Source organism: Prunus avium, chromosome 6 (assembly GCF_965620075.1).
Source record: "Prunus avium chromosome 6, drPruAviu1.hap1.1, whole genome shotgun sequence".
NCBI classification, from domain to species: Eukaryota; Viridiplantae; Streptophyta; class Magnoliopsida; order Rosales; family Rosaceae; genus Prunus; species Prunus avium.
The window spans coordinates 34,751,935-34,778,449 of NC_142289.1; the positions used below are offsets into that span (position 1 = coordinate 34,751,935).

At 38.8% G+C, this 26,515-nt stretch overlaps 1 protein-coding gene and 1 non-coding gene across 2 annotated transcripts; both read left to right on the top strand.

The window, feature by feature from the left end:
* The first annotated feature begins 57 nt into the window (after positions 1-57).
* On the top strand, positions 58-24,516 carry LOC110762879 (uncharacterized). Its single transcript, XM_088254971.1, has 6 exons — positions 58-663; positions 895-3,362; positions 3,600-3,727; positions 22,743-23,210; positions 23,287-23,983; positions 24,214-24,516. The coding sequence occupies exons 3-6, from the start codon at positions 3,710-3,712 to the stop codon at positions 24,246-24,248; spliced, it is 1,218 nt and encodes a 405-aa protein (XP_088111097.1). The 5' UTR covers positions 58-663; positions 895-3,362; positions 3,600-3,709; the 3' UTR covers positions 24,249-24,516.
* On the top strand, positions 16,119-16,225 carry LOC148294096 (small nucleolar RNA R71). The gene has a single exon (XR_015836912.1). It is a non-coding gene; the product is annotated as a small nucleolar RNA R71 (small nucleolar RNA).
* Positions 24,517-26,515: the final 1,999 nt, after the last annotated feature.

Genomic DNA, 26,515 nt, shown 5'->3' on the forward strand with positions numbered 1-26,515 from the left:
TCACCCATTGAAGGAAAAATTCGAAGCCCCTAAGCTTTGACAAAATTTGCAGTATTTGATCTGATATAAATATTTTATAGTCCACCATAGTTGAGCTGATGCCATTAACCACTCCAGCTCTCCTACTTTCTCACACGACTTGTCAAACACCTTGCCCCCATTGCAACAGAACTTCAATGGACATTATGGAAGATGCTAGGGTTTGAGGTAGTATTTAGTCCACTTTAACCAAGTGATTGGGCTTGTTATCCCTCTTTTCATTTTTTTTGGTAAGTAGGGGGCTAAAAGCCCAAACAAAACAAACACAAAACAAAAGAACGTGGCCTCACAGCGCCCCTAGCATCTGCAGAAAGAATATCTTCAAGGAAGTCAGGAACCTCATCATAGACATGGAGACAAAGATTATAACTTCTGGTAGCCAAAGCATTAACAGCTACATTTTTTTCATGGTGGCTTGAAATCAGCAATCTCATATAAAAGCCCCAAAATTGACTAGCAATCGATCAAGAACATTGGAAATTCCCAAAACAATGACAAAACCCTATTGAGACGTACTCGAATCAAATATGAGAATGAAAATCCCCAATAGCAAGCTGAATCCCGGAAATTGAGGTGCCATTCTCTGACATTGAGGTGCAAACTGTGCAGGTTGGGAAGGAGGAGGTTAGTTATTGTTTGTAATTTAATTTTGTAGCATCTCATTATAGTTGATGATTTCTGATCAGTCCATAAAATTTTGTTACACTTACATTGTACAAAACTAATTTTCTCTGCCACTGCTTCAATTTGACTGCTCATGCATTAATTGTGTGTGTTTCTTCTAGTTTTGAAGCTTCAAGTACATGTTTTTAGTAGTTTTATTGTTGATGTCTCTTGTAATGTTACTTGCTGCAGGCCTTTCATCTTCTGGTGACCTCTTTTTTTTGTGACTCTGTTCTCACCAATGTATTCCTCAGGCATCAAAGACAGACCTATATCCCGGACAGCTCGGTTGCGTAATCTGATGAGGTGATGCTTTCTGTTTTGTTTTTGTTTTTCTGGTTTTCTGCTCATGTTTAACTTTGTGAAACGCAAATATGTTTGTCTAGTTCTGAAGCTTCAAGCCATCTGATGTAGTGGATATAAAGAAGCAACATGCAGTAGCAGTATTGATGAGACTATCAATATGGTTACAAGTTATCTTCATACTATCTTTTGCTTACATGGAAATTATATGGCTCCATGCCACATATAATTGAAAATTACATTAAGCTTAAATGAAAAGAAAATGACATCAAGTAATTTTTATTTATTATAAATACAATATTGAGGAAGGGGAGAGTACCTCAGGTGCAAAGGTAACTACTCTTACAAATGACATTAATGAGCTATTTACTTATTTGAAATGGAAATTATAAATATTTTGATTGTTAACTTCCATTTCGTTTTCTAACACGTAAGGAGTCGAAAATCATTATTGTAATCCACATCATAATATGTAATTCAACACTTAAAAATCAAGAATTAGGGAAGCAAGAATTACGTTTTCTAACACGTAAGGCTTCTTTTGTTTGTGCCTCTCCTCTGATCAATCCCTTCATCATTGCGAGCCGAAGCAAGAACGATCAAGATGATGCATTTGTTGTTAGTAAACAAGAACTCTGGCTTACACTTTGCATATTGGTCTCAGAGTACTTAACTTTTTAAATGTAGACTTTGGACTTTGTTTTGTTCCTTTGGTTTTGATTGTTTTCATTTGTTTTAGTTGTTTGGATTCTTCTCTGGTGTCCTTTATTATTTCTGGGCTTTTGGCATGGTTTGCCATTTTTGGGCTGTAACCTGTACTGTTGTTGGTTGAGTTGTCAACTATGGTCGTGAAGACAAAAAGATTACAAACCCACTAAGCTATGACTAAATTTTGTGTATTTGATTTGATCTGATATAAAAGAAGCAACATGCAGTATTTGAAGAGTCAATATCAATATGCAAAATAGTGTTATCACTGTTATGTAAGTTTTTTACTGTAAGGCCATATAAATTTCTTCCTAGTTAAGTAATGAGAGTGCTTTTACCGACAAATAAAAAGTAATGAGAGTGCTTCACTTTTGGAAAACAAAATGGATGCACCTCTGCACACCCTCATTCACTTTACAATTGCATATGTGTAAGGACATGTTATCAAGTTGCAAGTGTCTTTGTAAAAAGACTGTTGTAACTCAGGCACCGATATTGTCCCCACTTTAACCACCTATGAGAGAGAAGGTCCAAAGGACCTCTAAGTATGAGGTTTTATCACAAAAGGTATTAGTGCAATTAGGAGTGGACCACCTATATTTAAATTGTATATTCTTGTTGTATTCTTTGATGTAGATGTGGGACTTACATCATGGCTTGTACCAAGCCACCTACACCAACAAAGATGACCTGGGAACAATTGTCAGGCATGCCCGTAGAGTCTGATAAACATGCAGGCTTGTTTTTCTTCTAGGGATCGTATTATTTTCCCATGTATAATTCGACCTTCTTTATTAGTTGTCGCGATTAACAATTAAGTGCATCAGTCTCTTTTAGAAAACTTAGCGGAGGCCTACCCGATTTACAAAAAATTGGTGAAAGTTAAATAAAGCAAAAAGCTAATTGGATGAACCAAAAAGAAAGGAGAAGTGAAGTCGTAAAAAGTTTTGAGTTCTTTATGGATGATATGGGGTTGAAATCCTCTTCCAAAACGATATACACTGTGGCTTCTGCTGCTACTTGAACAAAATCCTTTTAAGGGTAGCAGCCAAGGACTTCCCTCTCCCCTGGGCCCACTGGGCCACGAAAGATTCAGCATGCAACACAAGATCTCAGGCCCTCAGCCATGAAGAAGAGGTTCATGCAGACAAGTTCATGCTTTTCTTTTTCTTTTTCTTTTGTGTAATTTCAAGTTAATGAGGTGTTAATGACATCACAAGTTATTGCCTTTGTAATGTCACCTTTAGAGCCTTTGATATCTCCTTTTTTTTTTATAATTATTATTTATAATCAACACCTCATTAGCTGCACTCTGCAGGTCACAGTGGAACTGGCTTTGGCTTTTCAATAATGCATACCTAACTTTAGCTTTCCAATTAAAGCTAAGTAAATAATAATGCCCCTAGATTTCTTCCTAGTTATGCATCCTACATTGAATACTTAACTTTAATTGAAAAGCTAAAGCTAAAATGTCCTCCTCCACTTACCCTTTGTTTTTTTTATTGTTTATTTAAAGATTCATCCTCTATAAACTTAATCCACAAGCAATGCTCTCTATTTTGACAGCCCACAAGTAAGTCCTTGGCTCTTCGCCAAGTAAGTTGTTTCTAGTCTCTCATATCAGCAAAGACAGTTTTCACATTTCAGAGGTTAGTGAACTACCTTGATCTCTAATTGTGCCTGATTTTTTAGAATATCACCTCTGCTTTCTTAAAATTTATTTGCAATGTTGAGACTGATTTATATTTACACATCTGGTAGAGTTGATTATATTTTGAATCTGGATCATTTTTCCTCGACTATTGTTTAGTTTCAGTCATTTGCTAATTGGATTTGAAAAGAGAGAGGATATTGATCAAAGTTTTTTTTTTTTTTTTTTTTAACAGTCCATGGCCGATAAATCTACCAACAATATTGAGTTGAAGGTGATAAGGGGAGTAACAAAGTTATCTTCATAGAGCCTGAGAATGATTTTGCTGATGTTCTCTTCAGTTTCATGACAATCCCCATGGGAACAATTTGTTAGCTTGTAATACATTAGTTAGTTGGTTACTTTTCAATCTTGTCATACACAAAGTCCTAGTCCTCATTTTATGGTTACCTTGTTTTAGGGAACCTTGTTTTAGGGAGCTTTACTTTACTTTCTTGTCTTAGGGAAACTTTGTTTCCTTGTCTTAGGGATGCTTTGTCTACCTCTTGGCTTGTAGTTATAAATGTATTGTAAGTAATACAAAGAGTTATGTTGTTGAAATCAGAAAACTAGTTGCAGCTCCAATTCTCTCTACATTCTCCACTTCCTTCAATTAATCTTCTCTATGTTTTGACATGGTATCAGAGCAGCGATCTTGGAATTGCTGACTCTTGTTCTGAATCTTTGCTACCTCCATGGGGGAAGATGTTTTTTTCCCTGCTAGAAATAGCACCACCAACTCTTCTCAACTTACCTACCTAGAAGCATTGAAGACACTGATCCCGACCCAGACACCGACCCGACCGATTGGCCTCACTTGGACTAGGTGTTGCCGCCAACCCAACCGAACAACCCCGACTGAAACTACACGATATGAAAAAGATAAAAAAAGATATGAAGCTGCAAGGGGCGACTCTGGCTATGTATTCCATACTTTGGATGATAGAAATTCAACAGGCTGGATAATTGATTCTGGCGCAACCGATCATATGACATTTGATCCTGATGATTTTCTGAGTACCAGTCAACCCAGACGAACTAGTATTGCTAATGCCAATGGAGTTACTTCTCCTGTGACAGGGGCTGGCACTGTGGCTCTCTCATCCTCTCTTTCATTATCTAATACTTTACTTGTTCCATCCCTATCAATTAAGCTAATGTCAGTTAGTCAGATTACTGAACAACTAAATTGTTGTGTACTCATGTATCCCGACTTCTGTTTATTTCAGGATATTCTCACCAAGGAGATTGTTGCATTCCTAAGAGGACACAAATTAATGTGCAAACAACGAATTAAAAATACCCGCAAGTGCACGAATCTATTGAAGTATAGATTATGTAAGTACGGGGTCGATCCCACGAAGAACTTGTCGGCTTCCTATAAGTTCTAATTTGAGTACGTAAAGAACACTTAATTGACACACCACAAATGCACAAATGCAAAATGGAAACTAAAAATGAGTAAAGTGTAAAAGAAATGAAACAACACAAGAAAACTAAACAAAAACACAAACAGCATTTTCTATCACCCATTTATCACCTATGAACAGTGCTAAAGCGACCGGTCGTCAGGTAAAAGCGACCGGTCGTTTTTGGGCAGATTCGAAACTCAAAATTTGACTTGAAAAGCGACCGGTCGTCAGGTAAAAGCGACCGGTCGTTTTTGGGCAGATTCGTTTTCTCTGTTTTTCAGTTTCGACCTCTGTCCAGTGTTTTGCCTATAACTTTCCAACCGTACGTCCAAAATTCACGTTCTTTATACGGTTGGATTCAGCACAGAAAATGGAAGAACACAACGCAGACCAAAAGTCCAAAATAATTACAGAAAGAAATAAAATTCAGTAACAAAGACACGTAATGTGTCAAACACGCAACTCACACACACATTGGGGGGGGTTTTGATTTGGTTCAAGTGATCTATTTCTATTGCATGTAAGTAAATGGACTTCGAATTTAAATGAGAATGGAAGAGATGAATTATCAAGATGTGAAATCAAAATGTAACAAACACTAGGGTTTCGGAATCCACCCTAAACAATTCTACCCAAGTTCATGAATACTCAAGTGATGAACTCTAAACGTGTTGATGAAGATGTTCGCAATCAAGACCATGGGTCGTGGCTCAAGACGCATTGATTCTCTCTAATATACGTAAAGTGCATGGTTCGTGCTACAATACTTGTGCCCTCCTCATAACCGAACCTAGGTATGGTTCGTACTTTGATTCAATTACAAGGAGAACCCATTAAGTTCAAAGAGAATATGAACATCACAAGAATCCTAATAGCATGATGTTTACATTAGGTATTCAAGAAACCAATTCACATGGATGATTCTTACTTCATCCATTTATTGCTTAGGATAACATGAGGATACACATAATCCCAACAATCTCAAGAAGCATGCTTTCAAAGGTGATCAATCAAAGAAGAACATACATCAAGGATAGATTAATTTGGTGAATTGGAATTCATCAACAATATCTAGAAATTCATACACTCAAGCATCAAAACAATAAGGTATTCATGTTTAGGGCTTCAACCTAAGCCCTAGCTATGGAGTTTAGTTCCTCATAATCATTTCAAACACAAATTCGAAATAAAACTAGAAAGAAGTTACAGCTTTTGTGAAGGTGGAAGCTCAAGGTCTTCAATGGTGGAAATCTCTTCCACTTCTTGCTTGGATGACTTTGTCTTCCTCCTCTAGCTCTCTAGCTCCCAGCTTTTTGAAAGTCTCTGCAAATTGTAATAAAAACTGAATGAATGATCCGTTGCCTAGCTGCTGCCCCAAAGTCAATTGATTCCTCTCTATGCTCCTCTCTCTCCTCCTTTTCATCATGGCACACTTTTGCCTTTGTTTTCTTGTCTCCTCTCATGATGAAGTTTTGTCCTCACAAATATACTCTCAGAAAATTCCACTTAACTAAAGTAAAATATTGTTACGAAAGGCATGGTAACAAGTAGAAGTAAGATCACACTAAGTGGAGGTGAAAACTGGCCAACTCGGATTTCCAGAGCTGTGGTAACATGCTGGATTGGTTGGATAGGCAATACTTATCCAATGGAGCTCAAATTTGGATATGTTGTAGTCAACATCCATTGGAACAAGTCTTATGAAGATCATCACCTCATCCAAGGACCGGAACATGCTGATCCAAGGCCACGAAGTTGACCTACGAAAATGAACAAAAACAGAATTTATATCAAATAATGCACTTTTAGCTCATTTTCATACAAACCAAAGTAAAACCTATTAAAACACAAAAAAGAAGTAAAAAGCTATAAAATGTCAAGAACTAACTCAAAATAGTGGGTGAATAACATGAAAAATCATGTGTAAAAATGAACCAAACAAACTTCCCAAACTTATCTTTTGCTAGTCCTCGAGCAAAACAGAAATTAAAACAAGACTCGAAACAAAACTTTCCGAACACTTTCCAAAGAGAGAGTGACTTATGCAACTGACTCAAAAGTTTTCACAAGAAAAAACTCAGTTTAGACATCATTCACAAGGCAGCAAAGTTCAGAACACAACATGCTCAAGTGTAGTAGTGTGATGGCCAAATGGAACTCATTCTCCAATTTCAGTTTTCACACAACTTCAAAAATCATACCAAGCACAAATGTAACTTCAAATCTCACCAAAGTTGTCCTCTCACAAATGAATCACTCGGAAGAGGGTTACAATGCATCACTCAATAGTAAATATGAGAATAGAGTTAAACCATACGGGACTTAACTCACAATTAGCAAGATGAAAAACATGCATGAATATGATCTCAAGAAGGATGCTAAACACTTAAAAGCTGAAAAATGTGTGCAAATCAACCACATGACATTTAGGATCAATTTAGGTCTTTATTATAGGTTGTAATGGGGCTAAGGGTGTAAGGTGAGTAAAAAATGAAGGATATGGATACAACAAAGTCCAAGGAACTCACAATGTAAGAGCATATAATCGTTGACTAAAAGACTTTGAAACATCACCCTTGAGATTTTCACTCTTTTTTTTTTTTTTTTATTATTATTTTTTATATGTGATCAATTAGACCACAAAGCCTTATACCTCCACTAATTATGATTCACACTCCTTCCTTCCATTTGAACAACCAAGAAACATGGAATTGAATTTGAAACCATTGCCACTTAACCACGACTTTTCTCTTTTCTTTCACCCTTTGAGTGAGGTACTCATTTTTATTTTTATTTTTTCTCTTTTTTTTTTTCGAAATGTAATAACAAACTTCCCAAACTTAGCATGAAAAACACATCTAAATTAAAGCTCACGAGTTCCTTAGAAAGGTAAATTCTTGTTTTTCAGGCTAGGGCTAGAAGTAATAATTGGTTACTTGAAAGAAAAGGCATACATATAGGCTCAAGGTGGTTAACAATGGAAAATCATGCTTAAGCATGCATAGGGTTAGCTTGAAAGGCACAAACGGTCCAAAGAGGGCCTTAATATCATTTCTCAAATGTCATGTAATCAAATTGCACAAGAATGAGTGACTTTTAAGTGCTCAACCAAATCAATGAATAATGAGATCAAACAACAACTCAGATGACAAGAAAAGTAAGAATATGTGTATAACACTCATGAATTGAAGCACAAGGCTCAAAGCTCACATTATATGGTTATACAAGTCTAATTCATGCTTGATACAATTCTTTGGATCATGCAAGTCCCTCAACTAGAGAATTATGAAACAAATGGCAAGTGCGTAGAGGGTTTCAAACATATCATGCTAGAACGATGCCATTTAGTGAATAACAAATTATTATTTTTTTTTAAAGCATTTTCAATCAAGTCATTTAAACATTCATCACAATCTCATCATATATGTCCGGAAAGTGACTTAAGAACAAAAAAGACTCAAAACAGAAAAGAAAACAAAATAAAAGAAAGTAAGAATTTAAGTGAAACGAAAAAGACTTGCTATCCCTTCCCAAACTTAGAAACAAACATTGTCCTCAATGTTAAAGAATTCAGGCACCAACAACGTTATAACAAGAATTAAAGGGAATAAAGCAAGTAAATACAAGAACAAACACGAAAAACAACTACAACACGGTTGCAAAAACAAAAACAAAAACGAAACCAAACAGAAACAAATAAAACAGTAAGCCCTAACAACAGTCTTACACATGCAGAAATCCAACCCAATGAAACGCACAAACCAAATGAAAGCCCAACCCAAACGAAAGCCCAAAAGCGAAGAAAGTAAATAAAACAAAGAAACCAAGTCAGAAGCACAAAGAGCGAGGACTCAGTAAAATAGAAAAAGTGGGCCCTGAAGTCTCGACACCTGTGAGTCACGGGAAACAAAGTGAGAGACGTGTCGACAAGCAGAGGTCTCTCTCACGGTCCCAAGCCAGAATTATTGGCTTCATAGGAAGGCGTGACGACTTTCGTTTCTCAAAAGCGCTGAAAGGCGAAACTGTAATTAAAGGGGTTGGGGACCAGGTGAGGTGACCTAAGGGGATAGGCCGTAAGGGCCGCGCAAAACGCAGAAGCGCCGTGTCTAGGGTTACGTAGAAACTAACTCTATAAAAGAAGAAGAGAAAGAGTTGGGGAAAAACACACAAACGCAGAAACACACAACAGAGAAAAGAAAGAACAAAAGAAAAGAAAGTTCAAATGGCTTCTTCCTACCCATTCTCGCTGGACCTCAACCTAGCTCCACCGACTCAGACTCGGGGCCAAGCAGTGGCACTAGTGTGGATGCCTTACTTTTCCTCTGCACGGGGGCACGTGACAGTGAATGACTCGATACTGCTGGACAACGATGTTGCCCTTGGAGTTGCTAGAAATCTAGTAACTCCCAAGGATATACGGGTGCTGGGATCAAGGGATGACAACCGGGTCGTGAGAGATGCTCTGGCACTAAGCGTACAAAGCTCGGCAACAGTCGCAAGTGTGGGTCATCGCCTAATTGCGAAGTCCCATGAGGTGGAGGTGCTTGTTCAGTTCATTTTTACACATGATTTTTCATGTTATTCACCCACTATTTTGAGTTAGTTCTTGACATTTTATAGCTTTTTACTTCCTTTTTGTGTTTTCTTAGATTTTACCTTGGTTGGAATGAAAATGAGCTAAAAGTGCATTATTGGTTATAAATTCTGTTTTTGTTCATTTTCGTAGGTCAACTTCTTGGCCTGGGATCAACATGCTCTGGTGCTCGGATGAGGTCATGATCTTCATGAGACTTGTTCCTATGGATGTTAATTACAACATATCCAAATTTGAGCTCCATTGGACAAGTATTGCCTATCCATCCAATCCAACATGTTACCACAGCTCTGGAAATCCGGAATTGTCCAGCTTTTACCTCCTTTGTGTTATCTTGATTTTCTTGTTACCATAACTCTTGGTAACAAGAAGTTACCTTAGCTTTGAGATATTTTCTGAAGCAATTGGCATCTTATTGAGGACAAAACTTCATCATGGCAAGGGGACAATGGGCTAAGGCTTTATCAAAGGTGGTAGTTTAATATTAAAAGGTAAAAGCTGGAAAGGAGGAGAGAGGGAAGAGAAGTCAAAGGTGCAATCTGATTTGGGGGAAGCTTGAAACGGGAGAGAAGAGGATTCTATCATTCCAGACAACTAGAGAGCAGATTTTGGAGATTTGGAGCTAGGAGAAAGCCAAGGTGCAGCCAAGAAAAGTGGAGAAGAAGACTTCCACCATTGATGATCTTGAAGCTTTCATCATTTTCTGAAAATCTGTAAACTCTTTCTAATTTCATTTTGAGTTTGTATTTGAAATAAGTATGAGCAACTAAACTCCATAGCTAGGGCTTAGGTTGAAGCCCTAAACATGATTACCTTAATGTTTTGATACTTGAGTGTATGAATTTCTAGATATTGTTGATGAATTCCAATTCACCAAATTAATCTATCCTTGATGTGTGTTTTTCCTTGGTTGGCCATCTTTGAAAGCATGCTTCTTGAGATTGTTGGGATTATGTGTATCTTCATGTTATCCTAAGCAATAAATGGATGAAGTAAGAATCATCCATGTGAATTGGTTTCTTGAATACCTAATGTAAACACCATGCTATTAGGATTCTTGTGATGTTCATATTCTCTTTGAACTTAATGGGTTCTCCTTGTAATTGAATCGAAGTACGAACCATACCTAGGTTCGGTTATGGGGAGGGCACAAGTATTGTAGCACGAACCATGCACTTTACATACATTAGAGAGAATCAATGCGTCTTGAGCCACGAACCATGGTCTTGATTGCGAACATCTTCATCAACACGTTTAGAGTTCATCACTTGAGTATTTATGAACATAGGTAGAATTGTTTAGGGTGGATTCCGAAACCCTAGTGTTTGTTACATTTTAATTTCACAATTCGATAATTCATCTCTGCCTTTCTCATTTAAATTCAAAGTCCATTTACTTTCATGCAATAGAAATAGATCACTTGAAACAAATCAAAACCCCCCCCCCCCCCAATGTGTGTGTGAGTTGTGAGTTCGACACGTGGTGTGTATTTGATACTGAATTTTATTTGTTTCCGTAATTGTTTTGGACTTTTGGTCTGCGGTGTGTTCTTTCATTTTCTGTTCTGAATCCAACCGTATAAAGAACGTGAATTTTCAACGTAAGGTTGGAAAGTTATAGGCAAAACACTGGACAGAGGTCGAAACTGAAAAACAGAGAAACGAATCTGCCCAAAAACGACCGGTCGTTACTGTTCACGACCGGTCGCTCATCACACGTTTATTGAAATTTCGACTCTGCCGAAAAACGACCGGTCGTCACTGTTCACGAGACCGGTCGTCACTGTTCACTGTTCACGGCACTGTTCATGTCACTGTTTACTGTTCACGCACTGTTCACAGGTGATAAGCAGGTGATAAAATAGCGATAGAAAATGCTGTTTGTGTTTTTCTTTAGTTTTCTTGTGTTGTTTCAATTCTTTTGCACTTCTTTACTTATTTTTAGTTTCCATTTTGCATTTGCGTATTTGTGGTGTGTCAATTAAGTGTTCTTTACGTACTCAAATTAGAACTTATAGGGAGCCGACAAGTTCTTCGTGGGATCGACCCCGTACTTGTATAATCTATACTTCAATAGACTCGTTCACTTGCGGGTATTTTTAATTGGTTGTTTGCACATTAATTTGTGTCCTCTTAGGAATGCAACAGTGCTAAGAGGTCAGTTGGCGGCGGAGCGAAGTATGGTGGAGGAGTGCCAGAGTATTATTAAAAGTTTAAAAAGGGAAAGGGCAAGGATAGTGGAGGTGAATCGACACCAGCTAGAGGCGTTGCGGGAAGAGAACAAAAATCTCTCAAAGATGGTAAGTGTTTACGCCCATGACATGAGAAAGCAGCTGGAGGACCTGGACCAACCGGGTAAACGCAAGAAAACAGATCGCGAGAGTAGGTACGCTCAAGCTAAAAGTGCGATCTTTGGGAGCTCGAGTGATGAGCCCCAAGAGGCTGTGCATGAAGCCCCGGAAGAGGATAGCCATAGGGCTAAACTCAAAGGTCCAATGGTCGAGACACCGAGCACTGTGAAAGAATAATTTCTAATGTATTAGTGGTGTGCCTGGTTGTCTTTGCCCTTTCCGTGTATTTGTTTTTTTTTTTTTTTTTAAATTTTAAATTTCTCGTTTCCGGAAATAAAAGAAAAGAAAGTTGCAAAAGACAAAGAAGAAAAACAAAACGCACTTCCCCAAACCGGAATAAAAGGAATGCGACAAACGAAAAAGACACAAATCACACTTCCCCAACTGAAATAAAACAAAAACGACAAACTAAAAAGAAATCAAAACATAATGCACCAGAAAACAGGGAGGAAAAGAAAGCAAAGCGAAAGTAGAAATGCTTCCCCTTTTAACCGGACGCAACCGCAAATTGCGCAGGAAATGCAAAGTGGTGTCGGCTCCCTTATGAGCATATGGCTATTTAAACCACTTCTCGGTTGAAAGAAGGAGCATCCTGCATTTCAACCTGCAAACTCAAGAAAAACCATCAAAAAGCCCAGACAGAAAAATCAATGGCATCCCCAGATATGCTTGTTGATGACCTTAACCTTGAGTTGTCCCTTGCACCACCAAATGGCCAGACACGGGCTCCTCCAAACCATATCTTCCCAAACTCCTCATACCACCATGGCTCGGCCTCAAACTTCTCTGAGGTGGTGCCGCGTAGGGCAGTAATGCCGGAGGGCATGACTGTCAGCAGACTTACAGTTGCAGATCATCTGCATGTGGCGCAGAGGTCTGACCAGATGGCAGTGGACGAGTCCCACAACCTAACCGTGCTCAACGCGGTCTCGGCCACAAATTTGGGCATGCGCCTACTGGCGAGAACACGGGAGTGCGGGGCACTGAGTGAGGAAGTGGCGGCCCTGAAAGCTCTGGTGGCGGACCTGCAAAAGCGGCTCTACAGCGCCAACCAGCATGTAGAGATGCTGCAGAAAAGGAACGAAGATCATGTAGAGCTGCTGCAGATTCTACAAGCAAGAACAGACAGAGGCAATTAGCAGAAGCCTCTGGGGGCGCAGAATGCAACAATGAACATGTGATTAGGAATTTACTGTACGCATTTTCACTAGTATGTATGTAATCACATGTTATGAAATAGAAGAAGCATTCACACCCAATTCTGATTGTGCATTAATGAATTGAAAACACTTCCCAAACTTATAATATGCCACAATTATACCCAAAAAAATTAACCACAATTATGCACAAATATGCCACAATTCAAAAGAAAAACAAGTTAGAAACAAGAAAAAAAATAATAAGAAAAACAATTAGAGTTAGAAAATCAAAGAGGAAGAACAAGAAAAAAAACGAAACGAAACTTTACCTTGGATGGCTTGGAACCCTAACTGCAAATCTCTCAAGAATTGATGAAATACTTGAGGGAAAAATGTGAGAAGAGACAAGAGGGAAAAGAAGAAAAAACAGAGGCGGTTGTAGAAAAATAAAATTAAAAAAAAAAAACGCAACGAGCGACCGGTCGCAAGTGCAAAGCGACCGGTCGTTTGTTTGTTTTTTTTTTTTTTTTTTTTTTTTATAAATATATATATATATATTTTTTTTTTTTTAGGGACTTACCTTCCCAACTCAGTGTTGCATCCCAGCAGGTACATCAATGAAGTGGAGCACTTCATCGTCTTGTGTTGGTCTTCAGGAGCGATGGCAATTTGGTTGTATCCTGAATAGCCATCCAAGAAGCAGTAGTAACTGTGACCTGCAAGACGTTCAAGCATTTGGTCAATAAATGGTAATGGAAAATGATCTTTTCGGGTGGCGGTATTTAATTTTCTATAATCAATACAAACACGCCATCCCGTTTTGACACGAGAAGGAATAAGTTCATTTTCCTCATTTCTTACAACAGTTATTCCTGACTTTTTAGGAACCACTTGGACCGGGCTTACCCACTTGCTATCGGAAATAGGATAAATTATACCCACATCCAATAGCTTCAGAATTTCTTTTCGGACTACCTCTGTCATGATTGGGTTTAACCTGCGTTGAGCATCCTTTGTGGGTTTGGAATCAATTTCCAATAAAATTCTATGCATGCATCTTGTTGGGCTTATGCCCTTGATGTCCGCAATACTCCAACCAATTGCTCTCTTGTGTTCTCTTAACACTTGCATCAACTTCTGTTCATTTTCCACATTGAGATTGCTAGCAATAATCACGGGCAATGTCTCTGTTTTACCTAAATAAACATACTTCAAGTGGGATGGCAATGGTTTGAGCTCTAACTCGGGTGCCCTGTCAAGAGAAGGAACAAGCTTTTCAGTATTGACTGGCAAAGGTATAAAATTTGGAGTGTACTTACGTGGTATGGCTGGACATGCATCAAGGAATTTCACAGCCTCAAGTAACTCATTATCAACAATTTCAGCAACTTGAGGATTTTGTGTCAACACCTTTTCTAATGAATCTGTACCATGAGTACTATTAAATGTATTTTGCACAATATGACACAATGTATCAATACGAAAACATTCATGTTCATCATTGGGGAGTTTGAAGGCATCATATACTTTGAACTTTATTGTTTCCCCTTGAACTGTCATTGTCAATGTTCCTTGTCGAACATTGATCACAGTATCTGCAGTGGCCATGAAAGGGCGGCCAAGAATCAATGGAAGATCCGCACCCGGAATAGGAGCTTCTTCCATTTCTAGCACCAAAAAGTCAGCTGGTAAAATGAGATCATTTACTTTCACAAGTACATCTTCCAAAATTCCTCTTGGATATCTCACTGATCGGTCCGCCAATTGAATGCTGACAGAAGTTGGTTTAAGATCACCTAAGTTAAGGGCTTCAAAAACAGAATAAGGCATCAGATTAATTGAAGCACCTAAATCAAGTAAAGCTTTGTCAAACAATTTATCTCCAATAATGCAAGGAATTGTAAAACTTCCTGGATCTTTTAATTTGGGAGGGAGCTTCCTTTGCAAAACAGCAGAAGCTTCTTCCGTTAGTGCAACCGTTTCATGATCTTGGAATCTCCTCTTGTTGGTACAAATGTCCTTCAAGAACTTTGCATAACTCGGAATTTGCTTGATTGCATCCAGGAGAGGAATATTGACTTGCACTTTTCTGAAGGTTTCCAATATTTCCTTGGCTTGTTGAATTTTTTTAGAACTCATAAGCCTGTGAGGAAAAGGAGCACGTAAGATTTCTTCGTCAGTAGGTTCACGACTTACCTTCTCCTTTCTTGCCCTTCTTGCAAGTTCATGCTTTGGGATCCACTCGGATGAAGAAGCTGCTTGCTTATCTCTCTCTTTGTTGCTTTCATCCTTTTCTTTAGGCTCAGCCACTTGTTCAACCTGCATGTCATCAACATTGTGAATCAAATCTTTAGAACCATTTATTTCACCAATTACCTTACCAGTTCTCAAGGTAACTGCTTGAACATGCTCACGCCCAGTTGGATTAATCTCTGGTTGGCTAGGCATCATACCAGGTTCCCTTTGACTCAAAGCTTGAGCAATTTGTCCCACTTGATTTTCTAGATTGGCAATGGCCTTATCCGTTTTCTGCATGTGGGTGTCATTCCTCTGCATGTAGCTTTTTGTCTCAGTGATGAAACTATCTGTGTTTCTAGCCATGGAAGCAACAAGTTCTTCCAAAGATTTTCCTGTAGATTGTGGTTGAGGTGGTGGTTGTGGTGGATTGTAGTAGTGCATTTGACCATGAGGTGGGTGAGTATGTTGTTGACCTTGAGGTGGGTGAGTTGGCCCTTGAGATGGTTGAGTTGGCCCTTGTTGAACATTCGAATTGTCACTCCACCTGAAATTTGGATGATTTCTCCACCCCGGATTGTATGTTTGTGAGAAAGGATCATTCTTAGGCCACTGATTTCTCTGAAATGAGCCCACTGCATTTGCTTCCTCATGTGCCAAGGGACAATCTTCAGTGTCATGACCAATTGTGGAGCAAAATGCACAAACCTTGGATGATCCCGGTGCCAATTTCTTCACCATGTTGGTTAGGTTTGCAATCTGAGCTTCCATACTAGAAAGGGTACTTACATCATAGGATTCCCCTTTTCTGACTGGTCTTTGCCTTGAATTATATTGGCGAGCATTTGCAGCAACAAGATCAAATATTGCTCGCAATTCTGTTGGAGTCTTGGTCATTATAGTTCCTCCTGCAGCTGCATTCACATTATTTTGGTCCGCTTCAAAAAGTCCTTCATAGAAGTGTTGCATTAGAAGCCAAGCTTGTATGTTATGATGCGGACAAGTGATTAGAAGCTTCTTGAAACGGTCCCAATAATCCTGGAAGCTTTCTCCCGGCCTTTGCAGAATTCCTGTAATCTGACTTCGGAGTTCATTTGTCCTTTGTGCTGGGAAAAAATGTTGCAAGAACTTTGAAGCAAGATCCGTCCATGTTGTGATGGAATTTGGAGGTAGATAGTGAAGCCATTCCTTTGCTGTATCCTTTAAACTAAATGAGAAAAGTCTCATTCTTATCTCATCACTACTCATGCCTTCGATCTTTATTGTGGAACACACTTCCTCGAAGTCTAGGATATGTGCATTAGGATTTTCTCCAGGATTTCCCAAGAACTTAGGCAATATGTGTATCATGCCCGATCTCAACTCAAAGTTTTCCAAAGTGCTTGCGGGATATACTATGCAAGATGGTTGTCCAGTTGTTGGCGGTGAAGAGTATTCTTGCATAGTAAGTTCCGCATTTGCAGCTGCTGCCGCCATTGGTGAAGGTGGAGGTGACTCGACTTTTGGTGAGCTTGGTGATGATGAAAATGGCGAGAGTGAAAAAGGCAATGGAGTAGACACAGCTAGTTGGATGTTCCTTTCTCTCAAAGCTTGAGCTTGGATATCTTCTACAGTGCAATCTAATGAAATATCCAAATTCAGAAGGGACATAAGCAAAATGTTCCTGCAATAAGAAGAAAACAAAAACAAACTCAAATAAAATGAAATGACAAACAAAGAAAAAAAATGAAAATAAAATTAAGTACTCTAAATATACTCAAACAAAACATATAAGCAACCGTGCCAGTTCCCCGGCAACGGCGCCAAAAATTGTTGCATTCCTAAGAGGACACAAATTAATGTGCAAACAACCAATTAAAAATACCCGCAAGTGCACGAATCTATTGAAGTATAGATTATGTAAGTACGGGGTCGATCCCACGAAGAACTTGTCGGCTTCCTATAAGTTCTAATTTGAGTACATAAAGAACACTTAATTGACACACCACAAATGCACAAATGCAAAATGGAAACTAAAAATGAGTAAAGAAGTGTAAAAGAAATGAAACAACACAAGAAAACTAAACAAAAACACAAACAGCATTTTCTATCACCCTTTTATCACCCATTTATCACCTATGAACAGTGCTAAAGCGACCGGTCGTCAGGTAAAAGCGACCGGTCGTTTTTGGGCAGATTCGAAACTCAAAATTTGACTTGAAAAGCGACCGGTCGTCAGGTAAAAGAGACCGGTCGTTTTTGGGCAGATTCGTTTTCTCTGTTTTTCAGTTTCGACCTCTGTCCAGTGTTTTGCCTATAACTTTCCAACCGTACGTCCAAAATTCACGTTCTTTATACGGTTGGATTCAGCACAGAAAATGGAAGAACACAACGTGGACCAAAAGTCCAAAATAATTACAGAAAGAAATAAAATTCAGTAACAAAGACACGTAACGTGTCAAACACGCAACTCACACACACATTGGGGGGGGTTTTGATTTGGTTCAAGTGATCTATTTCTATTGCATGTAAGTAAATGGACTTCGAATTTAAATGAGAATGGAAGAGATGAATTATCAAGATGTGAAATCAAAATGTAACAAACACTAGGGTTTCGGAATCCACCCTAAACAATTCTACCCAAGTTCATGAATACTCAAGTGATGAACTCTAAACGTGTTGATGAAGATGTTCGCAATCAAGACCATGGGTCGTGGCTCAAGACGCATTGATTCTCTCTAATATACGTAAAGTGCATGGTTCGTGCTACAATACTTGTGCCCTCCTCATAACCGAACCTAGGTATGGTTCGTACTTCGATTCAATTACAAGGAGAACCCATTAAGTTCAAAGAGAATATGAACATCACAAGAATCCTAATAGCATGATGTTTACATTAGGTATTCAAGAAACCAATTCACATGGACGATTCTTACTTCATCCATTTATTGCTTAGGATAACATGAGGATACACATAATCCCAACAATCTCAAGAAGCATGCTTTCAAAGGTGATCAATCAAAGAAGAACATACATCAAGGATAGATTAATTTGGTGAATTGGAATTCATCAACAATATCTAGAAATTCATACACTCAAGCATCAAAACAATAAGGTATTCATGTTTAGGGCTTCAACCTAAGCCCTAGCTATGGAGTTTAGTTCCTCATAATCATTTCAAACACAAATTCGAAATAAAACTAGAAAGAAGTTACAGCTTTTGTGAAGGTGGAAGCTCAAGGTCTTCAATGGTGGAAATCTCTTCCACTTCTTGCTTGGATGACTTTGTCTTCCTCCTCTAGCTCTCTAGCTCCCAGCTTTTAGAAAGTCTCTGCAAATTGTAATAAAAACTGAATGAATGATCCGTTGCCTAGCTGCTGCCCCAAAGTCAATTGATTCCTCTCTATGCTCCTCTCTCTCCTCCTTTTCATCATGGCACACTTTTGCCTTTGTTTTCTTGTCTCCTCTCATGATGAAGTTTTGTCCTCACAAATATACTCTCAGAAAATTCCACTTAACTAAAGTAAAATATTGTTACGAAAGGCATGGTAACAAGTAGAAGTAAGATCACACTAAGTGGAGGTGAAAACTGACCAACTCGGATTTCCAGAGCTGTGGTAACATGCTGGATTGGTTGGATAGGCAATACTTATCCAATGGAGCTCAAATTTGGATATGTTGTAGTCAACATCCATTGGAACAAGTCTTATGAAGATCATCAACTCATCCAAGGACCGGAACATGCTGATCCAAGGCCACGAAGTTGACCTACGAAAATGAACAAAAACAGAATTTATATCAAATAATGCACTTTTAGCTCATTTTCATACAAACCAAAGTAAAACCTATTAAAACACAAAAAAGAAGTAAAAAACTATAAAATGTCAAGAACTAACTCAAAATAGTGGGTGAATAACATGAAAAATCATGTGTAAAAATGAACCGAACAGAGATCATTGGTCGTGGTACTAAGAGAGGGGGGTTGTACTATGTGGATGATTTCAGTATGGGAAAGGCACATAGTGTGAAGCACTCATCGACTTGGAAGGATCGACAACTTTGGCTATGGCACCGACGTTTGGGGCATCCGTCTTTTGGCTATATGAGACATCTATTTCCAGATTTGTTTTCAAATTCCTGTACCACTGATTTCCAATGTGATACTTGTATCTTGGCCAAGAGCCACAGAGCCTCTTATCCATTAAGTACAAATAAAAGTGTTGCTCCATTTGCTTTGATACATTCTGATGTTTGGGGTCCTTCACCTATCTCTACAACTTCTGGCTTCCGGTGGTTTATTACCTTTGTGGATGATTGTACCCGCATGACTTGGCTCTTCATGATGAAAAATAAAACTGATGTGTTCCCTATATTTCAGTCATTTCACAAGCAAATTGAAACTCAATTCTCTACCAAGATTCAAGTCCTTCGTTCTGACAATGGAGGTGAATATATCAACCATGATTTTCAGACCTACTTCCAAATGCATGGCATCATTCATGAGACCACTTGTCCTCAAACTCCTCAACAGAATGGTGTTGCGGAAATAAAAAATCGACACCTCCTTGAAACAGCACGAGCTCTTTTGATTGGAGCTCATGTTCCTCGCCATCATTGGGATGATGCTATAGTCACTGCAGTCTACCTCATCAACTGAATGCCTTCCAAAGTTTTAGACTTCCGGACTCCATTACAAGCACTTGCCCAACATGGGCCCTTGCCCTCTGTTCAGATGCTTCCGCCCCGAGTCTTTGGTTGTGTGGCATTCGTACACCTCCATAAGAATCAACGTGGCAAGCTTGATCCATGTGCTATCATATGTGTTTTTGTAGGCTATGCTGCCCATCAGAAGGGATATCGATGCTATCACCCCTCCAGTCGTCGTACATATGTCACTTTGGATGTCACTTTTATGGAATCAGAAATGTTTTTTCATGAACCGATGTCCAACTCTCCGCCTCACAGAGACATACAAAGAGAACCATTGGGCAAGGAGGCCCTGGAAATTCAAGAACTTGAAGATTGGAGCAAAACGGATCCCAAAAGTCCAGAAGAAAATGTAACCTGCCCAAAAGCGACCGGTCGCCAGGAGCCAAGCGACCGGTCGCATAGGAATCCTGAAGGTGAAAATCGATTCTGCCCAAAAGAGACCGGTCGCCAGGAGCCCAGCGACCGGTCGCATCAACACACTGAAGCTGAATTTCGAATCTGTCCAGAAACGACCGGTCGCCAGGAGCCCAGCGACCGGTCGCTTCCAAGCATTGAAGCTGAGGATCGAATCTGTCCAGAAACGACCGGTCGCCAGAAGCTCAGCAACCGGTCGTATGAACGCACTGAAGCTGAAATTCGAATCTATCCAGAAACGACCAGTCGCCAGGAGCCCAGCGACCGGTCGCTTCCAAGTACTGAAGCTGAGAATCGAATCTGTCCAGAAACGACCGGTCGCCAGGAGACCAGCGACCGGTCGCTCCACATCAGAGAGCACAATATTTTTTCATACTTCACCGACGATGATGATGAAGACCCCCCTCACATCTCAGTACCAGCTGATCAATCTCCTGAGAATACTCCTGAGGTACGTGATTCTACTACATCTACTGTTTTAGTTGATGAAACTGTTAGATATCAATTACCCAATAGACAGAACCGTGGAAAACCACCAATTCGGTATTCACCGGATAATGGCAAAGCATCGAAGTATCCAATTGCAAACTATGTTTCTGCGGAAAAGTTATCTGCACCCCTCCAAGGCTTTGTACACCAGTTATCTGCAATTCATATTCCAACCAAAGTGAGTGAGGCATTGAAGGATCCAAAATGGGTTCACGCAATGAAGGAAGATATGCATGCTCTGGAGAAAAATCACACATGGACACTGGAGAATTTACCTCGAGGAAAAAGGACTGTAGGATGCAGATGGGTTTACACCTTGAAATACAATGCTGATGGGTCAATTGAACGTTACAAAGCACGACTTGTGGCAAAGGGATACACACAAACATATGGTATTGACTATGAAGAAACCTTTGCCCCGGTTGCAAAACTTAACACTGTTCGAGTGCTATTGTCCCTTGCAGCAAATCTTGATTGGCCTCTCCACCAATTTGATGTGAAGAATGCCTTTCTCCATGGAGAACTCACAGAAGAAGTCTACATGGATATCCCACCAGGATATGTTACATCTACTCCTGCTAATGTGGTGTGCAGATTACGAAAGGCATTATATGGATTGAAACAGTCTCCCCGAGCATGGTTTGGGCGTTTTACCTTGGCAATGAAGAATTATGGTTTTAAGCAGAGTAATTCTGACCATACTCTGTTCTTAAAACACAAGGGAGGAAAGGTAACAGCTCTTATCATTTATGTCGATGATATGATTATTACTGGGAATGATAAGCATGAAATTTCTCAACTCCAACAATGTTTAGCAAAGGAGTTTGAAATGAAAAATCTTGGTGGACTCAAGTACTTCTTGGGCATTGAAGTTGCTCGATCAAAGCAAGGCATTTTTCTCTCACAAAGGAAGTATGTTCTAGATTTATTGGCAGAAACGGGAATGTTAGATTGCAAACCTGTGGACACTCCAATCGTTCAGAATCACCGCCTTGGGGAATATCCCAATCAAGTACCCACTAACAAAGAAAGATATCAGAGATTGGTGGGACGACTGATCTACCTATCCCATACCCGACCCGACATTGCGTATGCTGTAAGTGTTGCTAGTCAGTTTATGCATTGTCCAAGTGAAGATCATATGGATGCGGTTCTTAGAATTCTTAAATATTTGAAGTCCGCACCGGGTAAAGGACTTATGTTCTCTAAAAATGGTCATCTAAATATCAGTGGCTATACAGATGCAAATTGGGCAGGGAATATCACTGATAGACGATCAACATCAGGGTACTTCACATTTGTTGGTGGTAACTTGGTTACTTGGAGAAGCAAGAAACAGAATGTTGTTGCTTTGTCTAGTGCAGAAGCCGAATTCAGAGGAATGACCAAAGGAATTTGCGAACTCCTTTGGTTAAAGAAATTGCTTACAGAGATTGGATATGCACCTACATTAGGAATGCATCTACAGTGTGATAACAAGGCTTCAATATCCATTGCACACAATCCAGTCCAACATGATCGTACTAAACATGTTGAAGTGGATCGACACTTCATTAAAGAAAAACTTGACAATAAAGAAATTCAGCTTCCGTTTGTCAAGTCCGAAGACCAGCTGGCCGATATTTTGACAAAAGCAGTTTCTAGCAGAGTATTCCACAACTCACTGATCAAGTTGGGCATTGGTGATATCTATGCACCAACTTGAGGGGGAGTGTTAGCTTGTAATACATTAGTTAGTTGGTTACTTTTCAATCTTGTCATACACAAAGTCCTAGTCCTCATTTTATGGTTACCTTGTTTTAGGGAACCTTGTTTTAGGGAGCTTTACTTTACTTTCTTGTCTTAGGGAAACTTTGTTTCCTTGTCTTAGGGATGCCTTGTCTACCTCTTGGCTTGTAGTTATAAATGTATTGTAAGTAATACAAAGAGTTATGTTGTTGAAATCAGAAAACTAGTTGCAGCTCCAATTCTCTCTACATTCTCCACTTCCTTCAATTAATCTTCTCTATGTTTTGACACAATTATCAGGCTTGCACGTAAACATTCAGATCCTGTGGTAATAGGTTGCATGAACAACTTGTATGCAAGTGTTGAGAATATTGATGAACAAAAATTTTGGATTCCTATATGTAAGGACATGTTGTTGCATCCCCGCAATGCAGCCGATCCTCAGTGCAATTTGCTAAAATTGAAACTTGACGATGCTGAGCCAAGACACTACTTTACGTGCTACAGTTATTGTAAGTTCATAAGTTGTGACAAGACCAACTGTCCTTCCCATGGAATTGTTATGCATGAGACGAGTCTTTGGTTGCGCCCTTCTCAAGTTGGAAGTGTCTTTGTGAAAGGAGAAATCAGGTTTACAGTTACTGATGATTTACAAGTGATTCCCCCAATTGCGTCAACCAATTCTGTATTTACTAAGCTTGGTGTCATGGATGTGGATGCTATTGAGGAGTTGACTGTCAATATTGGAACTGTTGAGGTAATTGCTGGCTATGACTTATATTTATTTTTGTTTAAACTGTAGCTGTTGTTTCTAAGCTGTTTATATTTTCCAGATGTTTAATTTGCTCATGAGCTCTTTGGTGTCAAAGACACCTTTGACTGAAACCCTGTTGAAGCCTAAACAAGAACCAAAACTGAACAGCAGTACAGTTATTAATCAAGCAATACATTTTGAATCTCAAATGTTCGGAGACTCAAAGAATGACGAAGAAGGTATGATTTCTGTGAAGCTTGTGGTCAGCAAATCTAAGAAGATGGTCTGTTACGCAGAAGCGGGGGAGGATTTTGTTAGTTTACTCTTCAGTTTCCTAACTCTACCTCTTGGGTTTATATTAAAAAACATGAAGGATGGTTCCTTGAGAGGTTGCATTAGTCATTTGTACAAAACTATCCAGGATTTGGATGGTCAATACATGATTTCAAATCACCACAATGAAATGATACTCGATCCCAAACTTGTTCCTGGTTTTTGCGACAAGAACAGTCCTTTAGGAATTGAGGAGATCTCATATTATCACCATGGAAATGGTGTGTTGACTACTGATAGATCCCTTTTCTCATGGGAACCAAATCAACTCAAAGTGATTGGGAACATGGATGACAGTGCTCCAGGATTTCTGAAGGGACCCGCAATGTTTGTGGTAACTGACAATCTGGTTGTAAGACCCATATCTCGGTTCCTTGAGCTGCATGTTCTTAAAGATTTGAATGTGCCTGTCACTGACGTTGAGGATCAGATTGTGCATGTGGGTAAGTTATTATTTTTAACTTTTTGGTTCAATCTACCGAACAAATCCTCGGTTCTTTGACAGTTGAATCATTGGTTTTAATTTTGCATGTTCAATGACTTTAGCTTGGCTGCATATAAATTATATTTGTGTCTGTTAAGTCCTTTGATTTAAACTTTAGTTGATGCCTATCCAGATGAGTTATATGTTCTTCAAATTGTTATTGACTCTTGAATTTGTTAACTGTTTCAGGCTTTGCATCTTTTGTTGGCTTCTATTCTTTGTGACTCTGTTCTGACCAATACCTTCGTTGCGGATCAATGAGGGATTGGTTATGCATACAAAGAAGAGGTTGCCTTTGTTGTTACTACATAAGAATTCTAGTAGGCTATTGATCTGAGATTAAGTTTTATGTGTACATGGTATGACCTGCATACAAGGTTTGCCATTTGATCATTTTGGGTTGTAAAAAACGTGTACTATTTTGCTAGATCTATGTCTTAGCTTATGTTTGGTTAAATTTTGTAATAGTCATTGTCCAATCTTATTTCTGAATAGCTTGAGGCTAGCCAGCCATGAACTATGGTCGTGAAGAAAAAGTATAAACCCATAAAAGCTTTGACTAAATTTGCAGTATTTTTTCGGATGTGGATTGCCCAGTTGGCTAGGGCAAGAGCCTACCTCGTTGCACCCAAGTTTGAGTTCACCTCCCAGTAGATTAGATTAATTTAGAGTTGTTATAAAAATAAAATAAAATTTTGCAGTATTTGGTCTGATATAAACAAGCAACATGAAGTATTTGATCTGTGTATGGTTCTGCTATGATCTGGCTTTGCTAATGAAGAGATTGATCGCGTTCCCAATAGCTCGGTCATCAAAGGCGGGACCTAATCTTAATGTATCCAAGTTCCCATGAGAATTCTCTCCTCAGAAATAACAAACAAACAAAAAAAACAAAAAGGCTAGCCATGCGTGGCATGTGGTTGAATTGTCTTCCGTTTATTTTGAAGTTTAAAAGAACTAAAAGGTAATTGAAAAAAGTTAAAAAGAAAATTGAAAGCAAACTGACATTGAAGCTGCCATTCTCTGACATTGAGGTGCAAACTGTGCAGTCCATAAGATTTTGTTACACTTACATTGTACGCACCTAATTTTCTCTGCCACTGCTTCAATTTGACTTCTCATGCATTAATTGTGTGTGTTTCTTCTAGTTTTGAAGCTTCAAGTACATATTCTTAGTAGTTTTATTGTTGATGTCTCTTGTAATGTTACTTGCTGCAGCAGGCCTTTCATCTTCTGGTGACCTCTTTTCTTTGTGACTCTGCTCTCACCAATGTATTCCTCAGGCATCAAAGACAGAACTATATCCCGGACAGCTCGGTTGCGTAATATGATGAGGTGATGCTTTCTGTTTTGTTTTTGTTTTTCTGGTTTTTTGCTGATGTTTACCTTTGTGAAACACAAATATGTTTGTCTAGTTCTGAAGCTTCACGTCATCTGATGTAGTGGATATAAAGAAGCAACATGCAGTAGCAGTATTGATGGGACAATATCAATATATGGTTACAAGTTATCTTCATACTATCTTTTGCTTACATGGAAATTATATGGCTCCATGCCGCATATAATTGAAAATTACATTAAGCTTAAATGAAAAGAAAATGACATTAAGTAATTTTTATTTATTATAAATACAATATTGAGAAAGGGGAGAGTACCTCGGGTGCAAAGGTAACTACCCTCACAAATGACATTAATGAGCTATTTACTTACTTGAAATGGAAATTATAAATATTTTGATTGTTGACTTCCATTTCGTTTTCTAACACGTGAGTCAAAAATCATGATTGTAATCCACTTCATAATATGTAACTCAATACCTTAAAAATAAAGAATTAGGGAAGCGGTTTCGTTCCTCCTCTTTCTTATTCCCAACTTTTTAGATTCATAATTTCTCACGTCTCAAATATTATTGCTTAACTTATGTTCTGTGGCTTCCAGCATAAGCAATGAGCAATGTTCTGTGGCTTCCAGCATAAGCAATGAGCAATGGAAAATGACTCAATTAAGTATTAGAGCACTTGTTTTGGATTATTATATGTCCTGGTGTTGTACCTTTATCTGCAAGAGAGGTTCGACGATCCTTCCTCATGGTTGTACGTTTTTGGCATAGTCTAGGCTAACTTTACAACTCTTGTAATTTTTCAAGTATGAAGAAGAGACCTGGCTATTGACGTGCCTTAGCGGGCTTCATTAATGATGAACAATTGAAACAGAAGGTTATGTGTTCATCAGTATCCACCACGCCAAAGCATTGATGGAAATTCCTTGTTCTTTGACTCAATTTGTGACACGTGTCTCTGAGGTCTACTTCATGCACATTGCCATTTTGTGTTGTGAGGGAAAAGCAATCTATCAATTATACAGCCTTAGCCGGATGATGGATCGTTGAACATTCAATTGGACTGTGTTAGAATCTTCTTTTGGTTTTTGCTCTTATTGGTTTTGAACTTTTTATAAATGTCCATGGCGAAGTTGATTAATTTATGCTATT

What these genes read in the sequence shown, in the direction of transcription:
- LOC110762879 (XM_088254971.1), top strand. An exon ending in TCAATATTGGAACTGTTGAG is followed by an intron (nt 23,211 to 23,286) that starts GTAATTGCTGGC and finishes TATATTTTCCAG; the next exon opens with ATGTTTAATTTGCTCATGAG. An exon ending in GGATCAGATTGTGCATGTGG is followed by an intron (nt 23,984 to 24,213) that starts GTAAGTTATTAT and finishes TAACTGTTTCAG; the next exon opens with GCTTTGCATCTTTTGTTGGC.